General features: G+C 40.4%; 5 protein-coding genes across 10 annotated transcripts; 2 read left to right on the forward strand and 3 right to left on the reverse strand.

Annotated features, from left to right (window-relative positions):
• Positions 1–78: 78 nt before the first annotated feature.
• On the reverse strand, positions 79–4,980 carry LOC129585648 (exopolyphosphatase PRUNE1-like). Its single transcript, XM_055478410.1, has 6 exons — positions 4,470–4,980; positions 2,487–2,600; positions 2,141–2,421; positions 1,678–2,062; positions 1,136–1,294; positions 79–978 (listed from the first exon to the last, which is right to left on the reverse strand). Exons 1-6 carry the CDS (start codon positions 4,536–4,538, stop codon positions 283–285), a joined length of 1,704 nt encoding a protein of 567 aa, XP_055334385.1. The 5' UTR covers positions 4,539–4,980; the 3' UTR covers positions 79–282.
• A 687-nt stretch (positions 4,981–5,667) lies between these two features.
• Positions 5,668–8,535, reverse strand: LOC129585882 (uncharacterized). Of its 4 annotated transcripts, none has more exons than XM_055478771.1 (9): positions 8,462–8,535; positions 8,236–8,360; positions 7,926–8,114; positions 6,990–7,643; positions 6,823–6,919; positions 6,557–6,675; positions 6,113–6,300; positions 5,840–5,986; positions 5,668–5,764 (listed from the first exon to the last, which is right to left on the reverse strand). In XM_055478771.1, exons 2-9 carry the CDS (start codon positions 8,255–8,257, stop codon positions 5,678–5,680), a joined length of 1,503 nt encoding a protein of 500 aa, XP_055334746.1. In that variant the 5' UTR covers positions 8,258–8,360; positions 8,462–8,535; the 3' UTR covers positions 5,668–5,677. The 4 variants fall into 4 exon arrangements, with proteins under 4 accessions (XP_055334746.1, XP_055334748.1, XP_055334749.1 ...); XM_055478773.1 differs by having other exon boundaries at positions 8,236–8,310; positions 8,462–8,506; XM_055478774.1 differs by lacking the exon at positions 8,462–8,535 and having other exon boundaries at positions 6,122–6,300; positions 8,236–8,447.
• Positions 8,536–8,648: 113 nt separating this feature from the next.
• On the forward strand, positions 8,649–11,705 carry LOC129585698 (transmembrane protein 192-like). 3 transcript variants are annotated; one of them, XM_055478488.1, is made up of 7 exons: positions 8,649–8,841; positions 8,909–9,103; positions 9,236–9,436; positions 9,604–9,835; positions 10,096–10,248; positions 10,319–10,433; positions 10,538–11,705. In XM_055478488.1, exons 2-7 carry the CDS (start codon positions 9,068–9,070, stop codon positions 10,677–10,679), a joined length of 879 nt encoding a protein of 292 aa, XP_055334463.1. In that variant the 5' UTR covers positions 8,649–8,841; positions 8,909–9,067; the 3' UTR covers positions 10,680–11,705. The 3 variants fall into 3 exon arrangements, with proteins under 3 accessions (XP_055334463.1, XP_055334464.1, XP_055334462.1); XM_055478489.1 differs by having other exon boundaries at positions 8,991–9,103; XM_055478487.1 differs by having other exon boundaries at positions 8,649–9,103.
• Positions 10,813–12,576, reverse strand: LOC129585699 (synaptosomal-associated protein 29-like). Its single transcript, XM_055478490.1, has 2 exons — positions 11,988–12,576; positions 10,813–11,600 (listed from the first exon to the last, which is right to left on the reverse strand). Exons 1-2 carry the CDS (start codon positions 12,327–12,329, stop codon positions 11,082–11,084), a joined length of 861 nt encoding a protein of 286 aa, XP_055334465.1. The 5' UTR covers positions 12,330–12,576; the 3' UTR covers positions 10,813–11,081.
• A 2,097-nt stretch (positions 12,577–14,673) lies between these two features.
• LOC129585760 (oxytocin receptor-like) lies at positions 14,674–20,516 on the forward strand. Its single transcript, XM_055478593.1, has 6 exons — positions 14,674–15,301; positions 16,284–16,563; positions 16,973–17,164; positions 17,255–17,355; positions 17,440–17,641; positions 18,603–20,516. Exons 1-6 carry the CDS (start codon positions 15,200–15,202, stop codon positions 19,049–19,051), a joined length of 1,326 nt encoding a protein of 441 aa, XP_055334568.1. The 5' UTR covers positions 14,674–15,199; the 3' UTR covers positions 19,052–20,516.
• Positions 20,517–21,238: the final 722 nt, after the last annotated feature.

Genomic DNA, 21,238 nt, shown 5'->3' on the forward strand with positions numbered 1-21,238 from the left:
GTCGTAACTATCTCTGATAACCTTTCAAAATCACAAACAACTCTGCAGTACACACAGTACTAAATACACGAAACAGAGCCGGTTTCCCGAAAATATTATTTCTCTTACAGACGCAAATTCCAATTGCAATGAAATCCCACTACACTAACATAAAGTGTATGATATACCAACAATAATTCCAGAATTCGCAGAAAGCCAAAAAATAAGAGCCAAACAGTTGACAAAGAGTAAAAATTTTAAAAAATCATATACAATCGCGATCGTAATCACACGTATCCGATCTCATTTCGGAAACTGTGCCTTTCCATACTGCTTCGGCACGCGCGACAAGCTCTCATCGTCTTCCATTTCAAAAACGCCAATTTCACTATCCTTCGGCTCATTAGGCTCCCGGGCATAATCACTCTCCTGTCTGCGTTTCAGATAGGTCATCTTGTTCTGCAAAATGCCCACATGCTGGGTGTCCAGATGCGCTCCTTCCTGCATCAGCACCGATTCATCCACAAAGGTATTGCTGGGCGTGAACGGCTCGCTCCTTCCTTTAATATTATCGTAATCAAACAGCCGCTCTCCCAGTGGACTATCCGACCGGTATCGCTTCTCCCCACTCGTGGGAAAATACAGCGGATTGCCTCCGGTCTGCATGCGTTGCACACGCTGCGTCACATGTCCAATCACCGACTGCGTATCATGAACAAATCCCTCGCCCACGTAGCTATTGGGTGGAACACTAGTAGGATAACTGTCCAAATTGGACTCGTTCTCATCATCATCATCCTGTTCACCGTGGAACGGTGGCAGCATCACGCTGGCAGTGTCCAGCACAGATTGCAGCACCGGTAGAATCTGCTTTCTTGATGCTGTCACGTTGGTTTGGTTAAAGTAGCGGAAGGAGAGGTTCTTCGGGCGGAAGTTATCGTCAATAGCCTGGAGATGGAGCGTCGAGTTCCGACGACGCTCATGCAGCGCATTGACAATCTAAATAATTTAAGTCAATAAAACGAGTACCAACATGATAAAGGGACAAAATCTACAGGCTCGATCTGATACAGCAGACGATGGCGTCGAATTTGCGATACAGCATTGACCGTCGTGTGACTGCTTCCGTACTTCGCACTATGCACCTCGCACTTACCCGATTAAGCAGCAAATGGTCTGGGACGTACAGCAAGATATCACGCTGTAACTGCTCATCACACAAAATCGAAGTACCCAAAATCACCGCACCAACCAATTCTCGCTGATCGCAAAACTGTTCGATCTCCGTCTGAGCTGCCTCAGAAATACAACGTTCCTGAAAACAAAAGTAGACATAAGCATAAAGCTGTGCTGATATCATTAAGTAAGCAGTAACGATTGAACTTCAGTATCGAGAGATTCACAGAATCATAGCATCAAAGTATGTGGTTGTATCTTACAGAGGAGAAAAATGTCGTTAATTAAAGGAAAATTTTCAACGAAAAACGCCTGCCATGTACTCAAGAAGAAAACACGATGACTGCCGAACAGTTTTGCGGAGAATCAAAAATTCAGAGCAAGTATATTATACGCTTATTAAACCATACTGCATAACTGAGTAATTCATTTCGAACTACTGCACAGTGTACGAGTATAGTAACTGTTGGGCACACAATATGCACCATATAATCAGTATTGACCTTATGCAACTTGACTGACCTTTATTAATGCAGGCAGAGAACAAATAGCCAATTTCATCTCTTCCTGTGTTTCCGTTGTGATGATTTTCATATCCTTCTGCAGTAACTGGGAAATGCTCAATTTCGCAATATCCGCTTTGGCATCCAACAGTCTCGATAGAATCTGCTGGGGCGGTTTAACAGCGGTAACTGGAATCATTTTCACTAATTCGTCAGCCACACGGCGATCCTTCGCAGTAGCCTTGCGTGCTTCCGGTGAAAAATTGATAGTATCAAGTAAAATTGTTTCGTAGAGCAGGTAAGCAGTTGTAGCCGTCAGGGCACACGAGTCGGGATGATTGAGCAAACGTTCTGCCACCAAGGTAGCACATGAGCCAACAGGTTCAACTGTCAGGAGTGCGTCTCTGCGAGGCATCAAATCATGCGTTAGATTAGGTTCGTTAGTCTCCGCTGTGTATGTAATACGTCACTAAATCACCTACTCGGGGTAATCCTGCCCCGGAACTAACGCTCGATGATCAACAATTTCAGCAACAGTGGCTCGGGAATCGGCCAGTTTACCCACGGGAGTGGAATGATCAACGAGGATTAACTGCACTTTGGTCCAGTGTTTGGATTTGGAAATGGTAATTTGGTCCAAAAATATCAGCTGACTGCTATCAATGCCCTGCTCTTGTAGCGCGAAGACGACTTCGGTTTTCAGGATGTAATCCTGCTCGGGAGTATTAAGTACCGGAAGCACGAGACACTTAGCGTCGCTCGTCTAAAAGTTTACCGCATACAATATGAATGTCAGTGCATGCTAATTTGTCAAAATGGTCAGTCAACCTTGTGAACGTGAAATGCATACACCAGTGTTGATACCGCGGAATCCAAATCGCATGATTCGCTACCAACAACAATACGGACACCTTCCCATAAATCCAGCCAGTTTTTCTGAGCCTGAAAAATATTTCACATTACATATTCCAAACATTCTTAGAAACACGAGCTGGGACTTCAATGGTGTAATGCTTCGAAAAGTGTTCGGCTTGCAATGCGGCGAACGCAGTGGCGACAATTAAGTTGACTATGTAACAATTTCACGAAGCACCGGCCTTATTATGTATGCCATCGCAGGCTGACCATCTGCATGCGAGATGCACGAGGTTCATTTGCTGTGGTACTTTTCGGCGTTACTTAATGGGTGGTCAAATTCCAAATTCCGTAACGAAGTTCTAGAAACTTTACAACAAAGTTCCACAAACCACTAGGTTAAATGTCACCACAGTCAACAAAAACGTATCGTCTCGATTCTTCAAATGTCATTTTGGACTGTTCTTTTATCCCATCTCAATCTGTTCAATCAAACAACCGACAAAGCGGTACTTGCCGGCAGTAAGTACTGCTAATATTAAGAAACTAAATTTTATTTCCGCAAATGAAATCGCGACAGGTACAGCAAATCCTGATTGTTATCGAACTCCCACTTTCGGAAACATAATTAATTTACCGTGCCCGAGTGCACCTCCAACTTACAAATACAGAAAGCTATTACTCATGTAAAAGCCCATTTTTTAAGGAGTGCAAATTTGGAAAGCATTTGTTGGTTTGCGTAAAGGTTCCCCGCATACGATAAAGAACGTTTAATACTCAATTACTCAAAGAATCAAACTACAAAAAGAAGAATCTACAAAAAGAAATAGTTCACAAGTAGACACACGATGCACAAAAACAGGCAGTATTGATAAAACTCGTATACACAGTATTGATGATATCGCATCATCCACCTGACTGAATGGTCTTTAATTATTACTCTAAAGGCCTCTTATTATAAACACAAGTAAAAAGACTGATACGGTGATATGTATGTACAATTATATCAGTAACTCCCTTTATCACTGAACCAGTTATTAGAATGATTATCCAACACTACTAATTCATACGATCACGCGATGGCGCGCGGCATTAAAAATTTACCGGAATCCGCGAACGAAAAATTGTTAACGGAAATTCGGAATATTTTACCATAGCCCCACAGCACACTGAGAAATAATATGGCTCGAGCAAATTTAATTTCTGTAAGTAAGTACATTTCTTCATTTTAACAAAGCAGAGAAAACCACCTGCAGTCTGCAGAGGCCACAGGAGCAATTAATTGCTTTATTCTAATCAGAACATCAATTAATTGCTTTATTCTACAGCGGCTCAATGCTAAGCAATCCTGCTTTTTTTTAAGGGTGATGAGTTCACATTAGGCCAAGGAAACCCAGAAGAATCGAAAAACTGACAAGTAAGCCGCCTGAGTGCGCTTTTAACCGGAATCGATTAAAGCGCTATTTCCAACCATAATCGCAGTCACGGCACACGTGCCGATGTGACAGTTTCGTAACTTCCACGAACCACACCGACAATCAGCCGGCAATTACGCAATGCTCGTACGGCAGCAGCCAATTTCCAGTGCGGTAGAAAAATTATTCCACACGCAAAACCGGACAAAACGTCTGTAATTTTAGGCTTTGCCAAAACTAACCGAGAAACGCTAACGTAATCAAAACCGGAAATTAACATGCTTTCTCTAACAGCTCCTTCTTACAATTGTCATAAGCAAATTTCGAAACCCATAATCATAAATAAAAAATCAAGCGAACAATAAGAAAAAACAGAAGAAATCGGGAGGGTACGCCGCCAGCGCACCCAGATTTACACATAACAAATTGTGTGTTACTACAAAATACGAACTGAAACATCTAAAATTCTTCGTGGTATTCCGGTGTTGCCCGAATTCTTTAAAATGATACAGCAGTCCCAACTATTGGTTATTTAACTTACCACTTGCTCTTTCACTTTTTTCAGGTATTCAAGCAGTCCCATCCTCTTTCTTTGTTCGTCGGTATCCATGGTGGTTAGTTGAAATGCTAATCGTAATAAATCTCAAATGGAAATGTCTGCAGTGATTTCTAAATAAATTTTGCTCCCTGATTCGGAATGAAATATTGGTGTGGCTGGTGGCAGGTCCCAGGTCCCAAATCCCAAATATCACAATCATCCAAATAAAAATTCGAACAATTCAACGATTCATTATAGAAACTAAATTTCCAAATCCCGACGCTGTAACACATTCAGTGCATCCGAAGTTTTTCTGCAGTACAGTAAGTATACTAATAATGCACGATTACGATTGTACTCGTAGGTTCTAGATTTCAAATAAGAGAAACCTTTTTCATTCCTAAAAACATGCATGAAACTGGAAGACAAAATACTACGTGTTTGTAATAAAATAGCTCAATCAAATCAGTACAGTACTGTATTAAGAATTTACAATAACTTCAAACTGGATTTAACTGTAATAACGAGACACCACAAAGTGTACTGTATGTCTGTTGGCTGCACAGTACAGTACCGACTGCGAAGACCTGAAAGTATGTACATACAGCACGTACAGTGTACGGCATGTACGCTGCATGGTACTTTGGACCAGCGAAAGCGAAGTATGTACCGTATACTCATATCTATATTACGGTTAATCGTTCAACTTCAACATTATAATTTATTTTTCTAATTTCACTGAATTCAGACATTCAGATCATTATAAAAAAAATGCCCGTATTATACCAATTACGAGACCGCAAGAGAACCACAGCACAAAACTAGTATTATTAAAAATTTATGAACTTTTCGGAGATTTGAAGAAGCACAGGACATCTTTACGACAATGTTTTCTGAGAATCAACTCCCTTTAAACATCCTATAAAATGAAGATTTTTCTTACGTCCAAAAACTTTTACCGACAGAGAGCGGAAATGAGACCATAAAGCAACGCATCTCTTTTACTTCAAAAGTACCGGAAACATTGTTAGAAGTTATTATGTTTAACACTTGCACAGTAACTCTACTGTATACTGTATGTTACAATTAAAATCAAGCCATTAATTGTTAAACAGCAACGCGCGATCTGATGATACCAAGCCATTCGGCATGCCAACGGCGCTCATCGCGAATGCAGCATCTAGAAAATCAAGAAACTAAGGTTTTCCTTTTCACAAGGCTTTTTTCGCCTTAACAGATTTTGTTTTCTTTTCCGGAGTAATCTGAATGGTAAACGCCAACGACTTTTCAACCGGTGCCTGCAAACTGCATATAATTATTGTACTAGTACTTGTTTATGTTGATAGCAATGGTACGAATTGCACAATGCCAACCGTAAATTTTTCCGAACTGTTCTTTAAGTTCTTTTCCTTCGTTGTTGACACATTCACATGAAGAGCGTCCTGTATCTTCTTGAAGAAACCCTTATGTTTCTTTGGAACATCATCGTGTTTTTCGACTTTTTCCGAAAGAAAAGCGGCCTAAAAGTTCCATGGTAAGGTAAGCAGTCTTACCATTTGTACTATGTACAATACTAGTAGAGTGACACTAAACACTGCTAATAAGTATGCCTAATTGATATTCATTTTGTTTATTTTCAGACACACCGCCGCTACATTTTCGTCTTTGTTACGTTCCTCTCCAGCACCGGAAGTCGAAACATTTGGATCCTGACGCCAGGCTGACACTCGGGACTCCACAGGATAGGATGACTTCAGATGCGGCTTTTGTGCTCTGTTTCTGCGTTCTAGTTCTTCCATGCGCGAAGGTGTATTGTCATTGTACCGAAACGAATCTACAAAGGAAATGATCACGATTTAGGGATGTGGCACAATAACCAGTTGGTGCGAGCGGATGCATACATGATACAGCGATTTGATCGAATTCTCTTGTCAGTATTCGGCAGACTCGACTGCGGAAACTGAGTTATACCAAACAAACAGTATTCGCTACACCTACTGTTTCGTTCCTGAATCGGTTTCGCACGAATTAATAGATTTAGACCAAGTTACCGAATTATTGTTTTAAGTCGCATGCAATGTAGTACGTACAAGATTCTGTTCGGCTCGAGACTGAATTTTGTGAAGCTCGTCGAGATAAACGATGATCAAACGCCGTTTCTTCATCAAAACGACAAGAATCGGAATGAAGAGATGTAAGAGAGCCGGTCCTGGAAATCGAAACCCAAATTAACAAACGCAGACGGAGTGTAACGAAGCAAAGTAAGCCGCTACGAATCCCACCAACAACAGAAAATCGAAAAATTAAACGAAAATTAGGACATTTGTGGGCACTATGTACAATACAAATGCGTTACCATGTTTGGGCTTCCGGAACTCGGGAATAAGATTCGCTGGCTATCAGCTGCACGTCAGAAAAATTCTTGTCCGTGTGTAAATGCAGAATTGCGTTCTCTTTAACGCCAACAGCAACGAGTAAATGCTTACGCGTAGGTTAATAATTTAGCAGCGTCTGGGAACTCACCACAAGTAATAAAAGACCCAACGCTTTCTCGCTCTTTCTTTAATAATTCCACCTGTGCTGACCGATCGCTCAACTGGCGTCGTAGATCAGAGATAACCACCATCAATTCTGAGTTGTTGACCGCCGCGGCACGCAGCCGCCGGATTTCCGCATCCTGCGCCGACAGTATCCGTTCCACATCCTTTCCTCGATCCAGCGATTCCGTTCGTAAAATAGCCTTGCCCTTCTTTGGCTCCTTTGATAACATGCTGGGTTTGTCTTGCGGTTCAGTTTGCGACTGAACATTATTGACCTGGCTGCGATCTTGCAACCGAGAAATCAGCGCCCGCAACTCGGCTAATTCAGAGTATAACTGGTCGTTTAGCTGCTGCAGACCAATGTTCTCTTTTCGTTCATATTGGAGATCGGTCTGAAATCGTGCTACAGCCGCGTTGAGCTGATTGATTTCTACTTCCAAAGCAATAATTTTGGCATCGCGATCTGTGCTAGCGCTGCCGCGATTGTCTGTCGATTTTTCCAACTCGTCTTTCAATCCATCCAGCACATATATGTCACTGGTATTACGCAAACTGTCAGATTCATCCAGTAAAAAACTGTACTTGGTCTTCGAAACTTGCTCGCTGTTCGTTACTGGGAGTTCTTGTTCCATCAACTCTACAAAAGCAACGAAAATCAGCGATCCAGCGGGCGAATAGACAAAGTAACGGCAATGATAATTTATCACATCACCATGAAGAGATGTTTGTAGTGACTTTGTACTGACTTTTCACAAGTAAATTCTGAATATAACAAGCATAATCCGATTGTACACAGACACTTATTTCAAATCTTGCTATCAACTTAACAAAACTTAACGAAGACTGCCAGAATGTTTTGGGTAAGGCCGTCAGGTAAAACTTCGTACCTGCAGACTGCCTCGACTTTTACCAAACCTACCCGCTGCCAAATGCGAACGTTCGCCCACTGGCCGTTGAGCGGCATTGCTGACAATGGATGGATCAGAATGCAGGGATCTGAGCAGGATTTCCTTGATGGTCCCTAATCCAGAGAACACCGTTGCCCATAACGCATTCTGCCTTTGGATGTCAAAATCGTCAGACTCGATGGCAGTCGCATTTTCGATTACTGTAAAATACGTTCACATCATCAACAATCTTCAAAATTTCTTTAACTCGATCCAAGTCCAGAAAACCAATTGCAAACAGTAAAAAAACTAATCCTTAGTTAGAGGTGTTTAACAACCTACCTTCTCCTGGAGATGCTGCCATGATACACAAGGAATTACAGCTTACATCCGAAGAAATAACCCTCCAATACCAGACTTCATTTATCAGATAGAAATAGAAATACAGAGATTAGTTCCACCACTACCTGTAGCCGATACAAATAAAAAATTATTACTAGTAATAACTACTAATAACTTAAAATTTTTACAGCAGTCAGCGATATGCACAACAGCAAAAGTACTCAACTGGTTTTAGACAACGACCGCGAAGAACTACTGTCCTCGTAGTGTTTCTTGCCATACTTCTAGTCCGTGGATAACTGACAAAACCAACCGCTGCTGGTGCACCCGGTAAACGGGGGCGGTTACTTGGCTATCTAATCACTGAAAAATAAAAATTGCTTAATAAGATATACGAGTAAATATACGTGGTTTTACGGAAAAAAATCATTTTGTTGGAACAGTTGGATATTGCAGGCCTTTTTTCCAGTTGCTTCCTCGTTCTTATTGAAGTGTTTGCGCATGCACTTGCAGTACTCGCCAAATCGCACATAACTGGCTGTTTTATGATTGTTTTGACTAAATAACTGGGATTAATAAAAACAGGACGAAGGTAGCCGAAGGAAGGTTGGTTTTGATTTTGAGAATGCAGCTTTGATGTTTACTTCAGCTCCACAGTCCTGCTTTGGCATAGAACACTGAGGCTGTAAATAATGACGGGCCAGTAAAAGTGAAGGCTGAAGGATTTCATGATATCCTGTATTCCTGGATCGTAGTTTCTCTAAAGGCTATGGTTCGCCAAACGTTTCTGGATTACTGATTTCACTGCAAAATCGATCCATCCACGAGGATAATGGTCAGCTTAGGAAGGGACACGACTTATATCAGTGTAAGTCATGATGGCATTCCCTGGGAACGCCGCTCTGATTTTCACCATCAGATTTTGCTTTTCTGCCTGCTAAGCATCACCATTGAATTTGGATGAATTACATGTTGGGTTCATCTGGTATACTCGTTGCAGAATCTAACTGAACGAACCGCTGACAGAATGGCGGATGTCGATACTGCTCAGTTAATCACGGAAGCGGACGAAGTGGCGTTCTGGGATATGGCTGGTAGCTCCAATGGATTTTCATCGGGTCTTATTCAGGGAGATGATGGCGAGACCCGATTTCACCCCATACGAAATATACCTCTGATTATTGCGGCAATAATCTGCGTGGTAATTTCCTCACTGTTTAGTCCCTGGCTAGTTCATTGGACTGTGAATTCAGAATTCTTAAAAGATTTGTTAAGTTTTTAATATTGATGATCATTAAATTGCAGATTTTTCGAAACCATAGACTTTTGCCATGCAACTGGGTACATATGAAACGCTTTGTTTTGCAGATCGCAAATGCCATGTTTTCGTTTATATTCCCGGAAATCTGCTCCGACAGGTGCAGGGGAATCACGGCCTTCGATATGATCGCTTATTTGCAAATTTCTGTATTTGCTGTGATGTTGGGAATCGATATTTGGCTGCGAAAAGTACATCTGACATCAAGAAATTGGGGATATTTGGAGTTCTACCGAAGAACGCGAATGATTCGTCGATTACCGTTTATCTCGACAACTTTGGGTGAGTGGAATTGCGATACAGATATTTTACTTTCGGTTTTCAGTCTTCGGTTTATCGCACATCTGAGAGATAATTTAAAGTTTTACAGTTTTACAACCGAGGTCTTTCCAGTAAAGAAATTGTAGTTACTACTTAATGTAAGAGTATGGATCGGGTAGTGGAAAACTTTTGGATATCTTTGAAATTTATGTTAGCCATATTTATCAGTTAAAAGTACCTCTGTATTTCTCGTATGTCTTAAAAGTATCTCTCTCTCGTAGGTCTGGCTAGCTTTTTGCTGGTTACCATCTTGACGGATGAGCTTTGCCAGGATAAAATTCACTGCGTCAAGAATTTTACACGTGCGAACGCTGCACAGCTGGTTTGTTGTCTGGAAGTGGCGGCAATAATTCCTATTTGTGCTTTCTATTTACGTAAGATTTATGTTGCCTGCGACGGTGGTTACTTCTAATGTCGGACAATCTTACATAATTTTCATTACAGTTATCAGTTACCGGTTCAACAAAGCGCGAGACACACCGGATGTGCTCCAGGAAGACTTGAGCACCGAGAGAATCTTGCAGACATCTATAAACCATGGATCACAAGTTGGCTTTAAGTACTAACCTGACTTTCCCGTAACAGCATGCGTTCTTAACTATGTTACAATATTTGTCTGTTATTTAAGCCGTTTTATATAAAGGCGCATCAAATTCTTTTCAGAGATCACACTTTCAAGGAGGATTTGCTTGAAAAGCAGTCAGATGAAATCTTGTATCTCAAGAAACGCAATGCGTATCTTTCGTCTCGCCTCTTGCTCCTGACTCGCCAACTAAATTCCGCTGGCGAATTATCTGCGGTCTGATTTTGCTCAAGAGTTCAGACTCTCAGCTCCGTTCCTTTTCTATTGTTCATTTGTTGGCAAGTTTTTTTGTGATCACATTTGTTACCCGTATCGTAAAGTACTAATATAAAAACTTTGCTATTTAATTTAATTAGGAGAATCTTGCAGTGAAATTGATCGACTAGATGTGCGCTTGAAAGAATACGAGTGAACCTTGTGCGTTATCTTCTTGAAATGTTTTGATATTTAACTGCCATTGAATACGTATACGGTATATCTACCGGAATATGATAAATCTAATGAAATTCATAATCAACAGAACAGTGTCTTATGTCACCGAGAAGTCAAAACAGAATAAGAAATCTAAATGTAGCATAAAAGTCTGTACACCGGAATGAGCTAAGAGTCTGACAATGCGGACGTCTACTTTTTCTTCCCGAGAATTTTGTCGATACTCTTCTGCTGGTCGCCCATCTTACTGCTAACACGGTCGGTTTTCGTTGACATATCATCCAGCAGTTTGTTCTGCTGTTCAATCTCCGTCCCCAGCCCTTCCGCCAAACCCTTCAAACGCGAAAGCCCTAACGACATTTGATCGAGATTGGAGTCCAGCGCCTTGTCAAACTGCTTACTCGCAGAATAAGCAGACTGAGGAGTATTCCTGCTTGGCTGAGGAGGGATATCAGCTGAGCTGCTCCGAGGTTTACCAGGCTCGGAGGCGGCTTGTGCAGAAGAGGATTCGACAACACTGCGAAGACTGCTCGAGCTGCTGGAAACTGTTGTTTTCGCTGGTTCCGCGGGTTTGGATGTCCACCAGTTTTTGATTCCACCGAAAACACTGCGGATGTTATTGAGATGCTTCTGCGACTGATCCAGTGTGGTGTTCATTTCGTCTAAATTCCGATTTGTACGTTCTAGCTGCTCTCGCTGGGCGAGAAGTTCCTGCAGAAGTCAGCGTTACATATTAATAGATCTGTTACTTATCTGTAACTTGAAAATTTAGTTAATCTTGTCACTCGTCAGACTGATTAAAACAGGCGATGCATGCATAGTATGGTGTGCTCAAATCGAAAATTTCAAAATACAAAAGAAAAGTTCAAAAATGAAGCAGAAAAACTGAATCATTATTAGTGCAAATCCCAAAACTTTCGAATAAATCTAAAAACTTCTACCATTAAAATAATTTTCAGTTTTTGAGCTGGATTACATGACACATCTGACTTTAGATGGGATCTCTGTGTCTGCATCCATTACAACTTATTTTAAAAGTGTTACATTATATTAAGCAAAGCTGCAAAAGATGAATTCTTGAATCTCACTTCAAGATACCTGTGCTGCCGCTGTCCCCACTGCTTCGGACTCGTCGATTACCAGCAACGATTTAGCGGTCATATGTAGCGTTCTATCCTGGATTGTCTGCACCTCCTGCTGGTACAGTTCGCGCGGCGACAACAGCTTCTCGTGAGCGTCGCCGTATGGTGCGCCTCCCTGATCAGGCTTCCTCCGCGGTGCGACATCTGGAGAATCTTCATCTTCAAATGGATTAGAGGAAGCCTTTTTGTTGCTTCGGAAATAAGAGGAGAAATCATCGTCCTGATTGTCGTCAAAAAAATTCGTTTTGGAGTTCTGTTTTGGCTGGCTTTTTCCAGCTGCATTGTTCTCTTTGGCCATTTCGCGATCGAAATCCAGCTTGATAAAATTTCTCAACCAGTTACGAGTTACGATGTTTCAAACGTCATATACACTCTGCTGATATAAAATACAAAACAACAGAATATCATGGAGTCGTCAGGTGTAATGAGAGACAAAGTTTGAAAACAAGCATTACAAGCTTTTAAAAATAAATTTGAAAGTGTCCGTATGGCGTATACGATCTGAAAAATGAAACTACGGTAACAGTTCATTTTTAAGGCTTGATTAGTCTCTACTCTCTAGGCTTGAAAGTTCAAACTGTATGCAGCATTGGGTTGCTTATGTACATTTCTGCTGCTACTCAAGGCGGCAGCAGCTTCCGCAAGTGAGGATATTACGGACTGCAGATACTGTATTGTCGAGTCAACTTGCCACCTTTTCTTACAGCGAGTTGTATGCTAATCGGATACGACTCACTGTAAAAAAAGGTGGCAAGTTGACTCGACAATACAGTATTACGAGAGCTGCTCTCATAAACGAGCTTCCGTTTGGTACAGGCAACAGATCTACCGTATGAACCTATAATTAAAACACTTATACAGTAACAATTTTTCCGAGTGATCTTTCGTTATAAAATTATAGTTTTCAGAACACAATAGCAAGCTTTTTACACAAAGCAGCAACAAATTAAAGAAGAGTTGCCAAGAGTAATAAGTAACTAATATAATAACAAATTAAGTAATTAAATTAACATCCCATTCTCAAGGTAAAAATCACTTAATTTATTTCTGCAATTGAAAATTTTGTCGACAGTCTGTCGCAGTCATAACTCGTATGCCTACATTATTAATCCGCGCAGAACTACGTACTCGTTCACTAATACTCAAATATTATATATTCGAGTAATTTGTATCTCAAAGCGTAAACTGTTAGGTGTTAGCACTTTGCGGTTAGACACCATAGCATCTACAGAAGTACTAATACACAATTTTTGAACCGAATGTTGTGCGTATCGTCTGAAGTTAACTACTGTCAGCTTTTTTATTTACGAATTAACTTTTGGTTTTTGGCTAACTGACTAGCACACCATTTCACGCAACAAAAGGGTGATAAAAAATCTATACGAAGTGCAGGGTATAATAAGTGTAACTTTTATTCGGCTTCGGCCAGCATACATAATAAATCGCCTGCGCAGGTTTACACTAATTAAAAGCATCATATATAAGTTCAATTTCAACAGTTCGATCAAACATGTGCAAACGACAGTAGGTTTTGCTGACCTTTTGCCGCGGTGTTACCGAATTGCTGACCTTTTGCCGCGGTGCTACCGAATTTAAACTGGAAGAATCATTTCTGTTCTTTTTCCCTTATGCCATGTACCACAATAAGTATTGTACGTAGCCGTTTTTTGTAGGATACGTTTTATTGGCTGTAATTTGTTGAACAAGTGTATTTCAAAGATTGGTGAAATTTCGTTTGGATCAAAATAGCCAATTTAATAGTAATCAGCGTAACACGATACGCAACGCCCTTTCGTGAACTCCGGGTTGGTAATAACAGAGACGATCTTGTTGCACTTCCTGTGACGCAATTACAGCGCATTCCATGCAGATGCATGTAATTCATTAACAAGTAAAGTTTATTTAAGAAAACTAAACCCATGTTTTTAATTCACATGTTTATGGATATTCAATAAATCTTGTTAGTAAGCGCATAATTCACATCCGCAACTAAAAATTTGTTAGATACACCCATGTTATAATTTTATTTTACTTTTGGCTTAAAAGCAAATTTGACTTAATCAACTCAATTTGCTTACTTCAACTTAAACTATGTAAAACCGAACATACGGCCGCGGCATTATATCACCTTTTACTCCGGTAATTCCGACATATATAGTGCCAAAAGTCTTACTTTAACTGTAAGTGCAACGACTTGCTCATCCAGATATAGGTAATCAGTTTGTAATGGCTTAAAATGTTTAATACTCGAAGCGAATATTGCCTGCACTTACTGTCTCCAGTTATTAAAATACTAAAATAACATTTAATAAACGACGAGCCATGGCCAATTCGATGCCAGTAAAAAAAGAGCGGCATAGGCCAAGAATTATAACTAAAAATAATATTTCAAGTCAATGGTTTGTGTAACAACCCTGTACAGTGCATTTGCATATACTGTATACAGTGCATCACAAATTCCCAATGAAATAGCGGCGTGCACGGAAGCTGATGGAAGTGCACGTCGTGCACATGCTCCTGCACCATCCGGCCTCCTCCAGGCTCCGATTGGCGCCGATGCCACCTTGGCGCTGCGAACTGCGTTTCCTTATGAACTGTCAGGGTTTTGGTACTTATAATGTCGGTTCCACTAAATCTTTTCCCGTCTTGAGTATCTGTTGCTGTAAAATACATAATGTAAGCACAGTGTAAGACCTGTGAGGAATACGGCAACCATACAAGTGGCAGCACAATAGAACAACGAGGTAAAACAAATCCATCCTGTGTTATCCCGAGATTTGTTCCATCTCCAGCAGCGCCGGAGCTACGAAAGACCGCATTTTTGTACGCCCAATACATGGAACAATTCTGATAGTGTTGATGACAGATGAGATGGTGTGTTTGAAACCCTGCCGCCAGCTGATCGTGAAGGTCACGAACGTGTGATTCGGCAGATTCGCTAGTGTGAACATCAAATCCCTATCATGCTTGCATACGTATACATTACTGTGTACCTTGACAGTTGCCGCATTATACCTCAGAGGTTGGTTATATCCGTATCTTTAAAATCGAGTTTCGCTGGGGATACATGTGGCTAAATGAAATCGGCTCTGTTGTCAACATTGTTTTTCCTTGGGATGCAAAAACGATCTGCTGGAGTGCCATTTCACTTTGACCCACAGAACAGTCATGTCAACATCCAGTGATTGTATGGACGAATACAATGTCACATCTGGCAATTCGAGCTCGTATAACAATGCGTACAGGACTCGGGATGAAGATTTGGCGCAGGTATTTATTTTTTAAAAGTCGCAATCAGTATTTTTCAGCACGACGAGCCTTACAATTGTTAGTATCGTGCATAATTATCTGACATGTCTATACTGTAGTGAACGCTACTGCGTAAAAAATACCTTATGCCGGACGCCGGTTAGGTGCAAACAGCTCTCGATAGTAAGAGATAAATTCCGAGCAGTCGTTTAGCGGTCTTTTATAAAATGCCATCATGTACTCCGTTTGATAATTATGACATTGTTTTATCAAAATACCATACAACATGCAAGCTTAGCTCGCACGGTCTGTGAGATTTTTAAAGCGGTTTTCATAACCGTGCTTCATTAATTTTTGATCTAATCTCCAATATGCAAGTACGGATACTGTGTTGCATTAATCTGAACTTTTAAGTTATTATAATCTTACTCGGGCGCCTTGATACAGTTACGTTAATTGAATATTTGCGAGTATAATTATGTAGAAAGTTTGATGCACAAAAGTTTTTCGCAGTAAAAATTACTTTCTTTTGCGTAAACACCAGTAAGTATTAACAATGGTGCAATACTATGTTGGTATGTTGGTTTGGTATCTTCCTGTTGCACAAAGCAATTGGTTGCAGCTTCGGTTTTATCTGCGAGATTATTCCTTTGTGCATTCATGCTCCTATAACTTAGTCGCGGTGACGAAGAACCTGATGTTTTTAAAATGAAAGTTGTCGTGGCACCTGCCTTTGTTTTACGAAAAAAATAATGCATAAATGCATCGCCTTTAAACATTGACGAAGCAGTTTTAAAGTTACACACTTATTGTGGATGCAGAATATGTCCTCTAATTACATAAAATTTTACAATGGTAAAAAAATATTTTGCAGGAATTATGGTGACAGAATATTTTCGTCACAAATTACTTTCGTCGTGAATTAAACTTTGATATGAACATACATTATAATTTACAGCGAGACGTTTAAATGAGTTTCTCAATTGATATTGATTTTTTTTAGCTGGAAATAGCCTTAATGGGAGTCTGCTTTGGTGTAGCTTTTGTTGGCAACATGGCTGTTCTTATTGTGCTTCTGCTGCGTCGACAAAAAATCACAAGGATGTACTACTTTATATTACATCTTTCCCTGGCTGATCTCTCTGTGGCATTCCTCAACGTTCTTCCACAAATGATCTGGGATATCACATGGCGCTTCAAAGGCAACGATTTCCTATGTAAAACTGTTAAATTTTGTCAAGTGTTCTCCATATACCTTTCGGCTTGGATATTGGTCATGATGTGTAAGTGAAACTGTTCAATCGAAGACTGTCTGATCGACAAAATATTCTAATCATACTGGAAAAAAGTGCATGTAAGGTTAACGGCATTTAGAAAATCAATTTTTAACCGGCTTTTTGCTTGAACATGCATAACTCATCAATAAATTACAGCAAAACATTTCACTGATCACGCAATCAAGAAATGTCGACATATTAATCGATAAAGATCTATCGAATTGTTTTTGCACAACTTTTCATCGTACAGTCGTCACAAAACAAATCGTAAAAAAACTGTGCTTATTGGATGAAAGTAAATTATTTATCCAGTGCTACGGCGATAGAAGTATACACACAATGATCGATTTTTACTAGTTGTATGTAGTCGAACGCTACATGACGGAATATGCGCAATTGGTCTGTGAAATTGCAGGTTACGATCGAATGATGGCCATTTGTTATCCGCTAAACAGTTATTCTTGGCGCGGTCGGCGTTGTCAAGTGATGATATTGACGGCGTGGATCATCTCGATTTTGTGCTCATTACCACAGATTTTTGTATTTTCCCAACAGCAAATACTCCCCGGCGTTTTTGACTGTTGGGCCTCGTTTATCGAACCATGGGGTTGGTTGGCCATTTCCATTTTAATGACAATTACATTATAGATAAATTAGTGTACATTCTTCATGCTTGTTCCTTATCTGCTTTTTGCAGGCTCCAAAATGTATGTGGCCTGGTTTGCCTTCAGTATTTACCTTTTTCCATTGATTTTGCAAATATTCAGCTATTCCAAAGTTATCCAAACAGTATGGAAGGTAATCATGTGGCTTTGAAGGCGATCGATAATTCACCTTTGACGATCAAGTATATGGCAATATTAATCAATTATTCATATACAGGTAATACGCCTCAAGGAAAACGGTGCCTTAAAAATCAAACCCGGCGGTAAAGCGTCAGTGGTGCAAAGGTCACGTAACTCGCTTTCACGGAAAAGTACAGTTTCCCAGTCTTCCTTGCCGATTCTTAATGCGCGCTCATCTGTCGGACGGACGACTCATTCCACTTATCGGAGAGTGTATAACAGAACTAAACTCTTAACAGGTGCAGTAATTTTCGCAGTAATCAATGGTAACAAACAGCCTCCAGTTTAGCCGGCAGTTAAAGGGCTGTACCGCTATTTTATTTATGGGAACGTACTCCCACAGATTTTATAATTCATTAAATTTTAAAGCTGTGCGCAGTTGTAGCTTAAATAATTGTTTCGTGGAAGCATTAGATTGAAAATTACGCGTGCGCCTTCTTAATCGATTTATGCGTCTTCTTTATCGAGTAATAAAAGCATGCAATATGCATAGAACAAAACGGTTACGCGAAGAGCCACTTAGCAAAGAAATGACAAAGGAACTACTTTGTACATCCATTAAGAGCAAAAACTAATTTACATTTGTGAAAATTTATGAAATTAAAAATGAATAGAAAAAGATTTGTCAAGAGATAGCTCCTTATGGTTAGATGCAACGCAGATGGTCAACCAAGCGCACTGTAGCTATTGCTTCGACCCTCGAAACATACGACTGTCGACCCGCAAGGCATTCGTACGAGTACACTTTTAATGATGCCTTTTAATGATGCATGGCAAATTAATCCAGCTAGTGAGTATCTAGACGTTCCAGACAAATTTTTGCCGGTGCTAATGCAAATTCTAAATTGTCAATTTTGTGTGATGCACTAATTAATTGAATTTTTATTCGACTGCGGTGTAACAACCGACTAAGCTGCAGGAAATGCGATACTTAAGACGAATTTAAAGTGTAATTTGTAAGGTACATAATTGTAATATTTGTTTATATCAGGAAAGCGCTGCGGCGTGGTGCAAGCGTAATTGCTATCTTTCATTGGAAAACGGAGCTTTTATTCCTTAACTTCGTAGCACATTTGGTCACTACGACTGCCGCAAACTACAGTTGTCACTGGAAGTCAATAATCAATGATTGTGTTGAAATCACACATTATGTTGTTCGATGAAAGCAGTGTATAACGGGTATTTTCATTATCGTTGTAGTGAAGCTGACGGCAGTTGTGATTGTATGCTACATTGTATGCTGGTCGCCGTTCATATTTGCGCTTCTATGGACCACATTTTTCCCGGAATTGTCCAATTTAACGAGTTCCAGTGAAAAACTATTTGCCATCCTCTTGTTGCTGGCTAATCTGAATTCATGCACAAATCCGTGGATTTATTTATTTTTTAGTTTACGAAAGTATGTACGGTGTCAGGCCAACTGGTCGCGGTTGTCGCGTCGCGGTGCTGGTACTCCCGGTCGATCGGCCGGCAGTACATTTAGCCACAATAGTGAAGTGCAGGAAGAAGAAGGTGGCGCCGAGGAAACTCGACCCCATCGACCACACTATCACACCATGAATCCGTTTCAGCGGCGCAAAGACATCTTCGGCATATCGCTGGCTATCGTCAACAGTCGGGAAGATGTGAACGCCGTGGTGAGGTTGTGATATGGGAAGCGGAAGAGTTCCGTCATATACTGTTTCCCCAATGTGATCGATTCAAATTACCAGTGTGATGAAATCCAAACCACATGCACGGGAAAGGGAAGCCCAGTGTTTTTAAGTGGCGATGCGTGTGTACATGTTTATTGTTGACTGGAGTTTGCCAAAAACGGATATCGATCTGGGTCGAGAGAGTGTGATTTAGTCGGCTAAGCATTGTGTAGTGCCCATTTACGGCCCATTGCACCGCACGTAGACAGTCCATAACAGTGATAATACTGAGCCGGCGCATAAAGTAGGTTTCATGGGATTAACTTAGATTGGATAACAGGCCACTAATTGATTTTGAAATGTGCTTGTCACACAACAGACGGGATACGCTCAAAACGTGATGCCGGATTCCAGCGGAAGCCTGCATTAGGGCACCCGTGCGTATCCAACTGTACGGGGTTGTACACTGATTGATCTAATTGGAAATTGAGAATTCCTGTTGAGTAATCGATATGGTAGATGTGAATGCGGCTCGAGTGAGGCAGTTTATTGATACGCGGAAGAATCCACAAAATTTACACGAAGGAAAAAACTCAGCGACATGCCTGATTGACCTCGAAGTGCAACTATCAGTAAATTTACGTTTTTGACGAGTCAGTTACTTTTTGCGGCTATTTGTCGCAGCAGTCGTCAGCGCAAGGCAGGAATTATCCTGCTACTGTTGATCAGATTCCACCGGAGGCGGTTCGCGCCTGGCGCTAATAGCTGATCCCGCAGTTGGCTTTTTAGCCCGATTTTACAAGGCACGGTCGATCTACCGGCCGGAGCACTTCAGTGGTATTAAATGACAACAAATTTTCAACGAACTTCGGAACTGCTTTGACATAATCTTCACACCATGCCGCTATCACGTCAATAACGTCCTGTGCAAGCAGTATTGACCAGATTGCATATTCCCTGGCTTCCGTGTTACCAAGCCTCCTAATTTTCCTTAACAAGATGTCATTACCATAATTGCCAGCAGGAATCTTTGGCTGCGGACGATTTTGTTGGCTGTAATTGAACGATGACGAGATGTGCTAATTTTTTTTGCACGAAAAGCTTTTGTGAACAGTACTTACCCTCGTCAGAATTGTGATATAGTTTATTGATAGCTTTTGAATCAAATGTAGATGTTATAGGTAATGTAATAATACTTAGATTTATACGAAAATGACCGATTTCGATATGAGTACTAGATGTAAAATATATCTATTCAGGTATATAACAGCGAGCTTGTCTAAAACACAGCGACGATGCCATTAGCAATGAAAACACGATCCGTAACACAGTTATCACGCAGAACCCGATATTCTATGAATAAAAAAGCCTGAACAGCTCAGTATGAGATCCTAAAAAAGGTAGCACTAGCCAGGCATTCTGCATTCAGTTTTGGATGTCGACATCCATGCATCGCACGGCAAATCTGCTTTTGGGAAGCCGACGCAATCACTCATTGATCCTGCAAAATATTTCATCAGCGCATTTAAACTACTGATAAATCAAACGTTTCTGGAAATACTTCCACTGCGCTAGGTGCCACGAAACGTTTTCCTGTACTGGACGAAATTATTTAGGTTTATTCCGTACAACGCATGCATGTTGACATGCAATTGCATTAGAAAAAATACAGCATAAAAATCACTGTTGCAGCTGAAAACCAAATAAAAATAAATAGATTACTTCAAGATTAAAAAATTTTGATTTAATAAAGTCATTTGAAGAGAAGGATTTTCTGCTGTATACGGTACAAGTTATTGCCAGCCGAATTGCTGACATAAAATCTATAAGATTCTCTAGTTTAATTTTTTCAAAATCAAAATAAAAACATGGAAGTTAACGTCACAAACAAATAACATTTTATTTATCAGAATAACTTTACATTTAAAACTTCCTGTTATTAAACGCTTGCATGTAGATACGCACCAACACAAACTGCGATTTCAGCGGAAAATTCGTCTAAAGCAATTTAAAACAGCGTTTCGAGGTGTTACTGGAGCACTATAGAATGAGAATGTTTTTGGGAAATAATCTTATTTTAAATGAAACTGCTACTAAAATGCGGGTTGTTTACGATGATTTATCAGATGCGTACCTGCTGTCCTACTGCATGTCGTCATGCACAGTTATCCTGTTGGGCAACATTTTCCAAAATCCTACAAA

The sequence above is a fragment of the Paramacrobiotus metropolitanus genome, unplaced genomic scaffold, assembly GCF_019649055.1.
Source record: "Paramacrobiotus metropolitanus isolate TYO unplaced genomic scaffold, Prichtersi_v1.0 Parri_scaffold0000018, whole genome shotgun sequence".
NCBI classification, from domain to species: domain Eukaryota; kingdom Metazoa; phylum Tardigrada; class Eutardigrada; order Parachela; family Macrobiotidae; genus Paramacrobiotus; species Paramacrobiotus metropolitanus.